The 1,266-nt window shown below is 41.7% G+C and overlaps 1 protein-coding gene across 1 annotated transcript in view; it reads left to right on the top strand.

Annotated features, from left to right (window-relative positions):
• LOC118422934 (WD repeat-containing protein 17-like) overlaps positions 1-850 on the top strand; it is an 8,826-nt gene extending 7,976 nt beyond the window's left edge. Inside the window, exons 12-13 of the mRNA XM_035830817.1 lie at positions 479-674; positions 812-850. Of these exons, the coding sequence (XP_035686710.1) occupies positions 479-674; positions 812-850 (235 nt within the window). The remainder of the gene's footprint in view (positions 1-478; positions 675-811) is intronic.
• The last annotated feature ends 416 nt before the right edge of the window (positions 851-1,266 follow it).

The following is a 1,266-nucleotide window of genomic DNA, read 5'->3' as shown; positions in this document are numbered from 1 at the left end:
CTGTCAGGATATGCAGGTTGACTGGTACTGTGCAGTACAAACCTGGTGTGTTACACCATGAAGCTATTTACTGGGTATTTGATACAAAGAAGCAAAGACCATCTCTGTCCTTGGTGCTGAATTGTTGCATGTTATAAAGAGTTCAAAAACTAAGTTTGTAAAAAAAATGTATAATGTATATCATAGACCATTGTAAATTAATGTCACTTTTATATTGTTTTATGAATTCCATTGTTATGTAGTTGTCAGATGTGCTGGAGTGGGGTCCAGATGCTCATCTTTGTGTTATGTAGCAAGCAGAAAAATTTCGTTCTTAAGCACGTGTGTAGTCTCATGTGAAAAGGTGGTCTTGTGGTTAGGGTTGTGTTGACTTAGAATCTAAAGGTTCTGGGTTCGAATTCTTAGCTGGCCCCAATTTTGTTCGCTAGGGAGAGCAGGAGATAGGCAGTGTTAATGACTCTCCTCCTCTGCCATACAGAGAGTTAAAGAAGGATTCCTCAGAGACGAGCGAGGTTGGTTTGAGGGAAGGTTACCAGAAGGCTCTACAGAGGCTGCTGAGGAAGGCTGGACAGGAGGAGCTGGACATTGAACCTGGGGCTGACCACTGCACGGGCTCCCATCTCCCCAGCCACTCTGATGTACATGTGTCCTTCCTATCCAAGACTAGAATACAGGTGGGTTGGTTGGTATTACATAATTTTAAATGTTACTCTATTGTTTACCACTTAAAATTTGTATGTTTTACTTTATACATTGATGAACAATATTTTAAGACAATACAATCTCTATACGATATGGAGATTGTTTTCAGATATTCCAAACTTTTCTTCACTTCAACACTCTAAGCTAAACAAGTGGATGAAAGGCATGGTAGCATATTGTGGTGTAATTGTTAATTAGATTAAGATAGTGACCTTTTTAGGCTGGGTCCATGTTCAAAGATCCACCCATGTCCAGTATCAGGGTGAAATGCACGAAGTTGTCCTAAGTTAAGTTAGATGTCTGGAGTTGTCCAAAGTTGTCCAAAGTTGTACGAACTTGTCCGAAGTTATGACGTCATCTAAACTTTGGACACTCAGCCGGGTGGTGTACGAAGTTGTCCGAAGTTGTCCGAAATTATGACGCCACGCTAACCATGACGTCATCCTAACTTTGGACAGTCAGTCGGGGGTTGTACGAAGTTGTCCGAAGTTGTCCAAAGTTATGACGTCACCCTAACCATGACGTCATCTAACTTTGGACAGTCAGCCGGGGGGTGTACGAAGT

Source organism: Branchiostoma floridae, chromosome 9, assembly GCF_000003815.2.
Source record: "Branchiostoma floridae strain S238N-H82 chromosome 9, Bfl_VNyyK, whole genome shotgun sequence".
Taxonomy (NCBI): domain Eukaryota; kingdom Metazoa; phylum Chordata; class Leptocardii; order Amphioxiformes; family Branchiostomatidae; genus Branchiostoma; species Branchiostoma floridae.
This window is presented reverse-complemented; position numbering and strand designations above follow the sequence as displayed.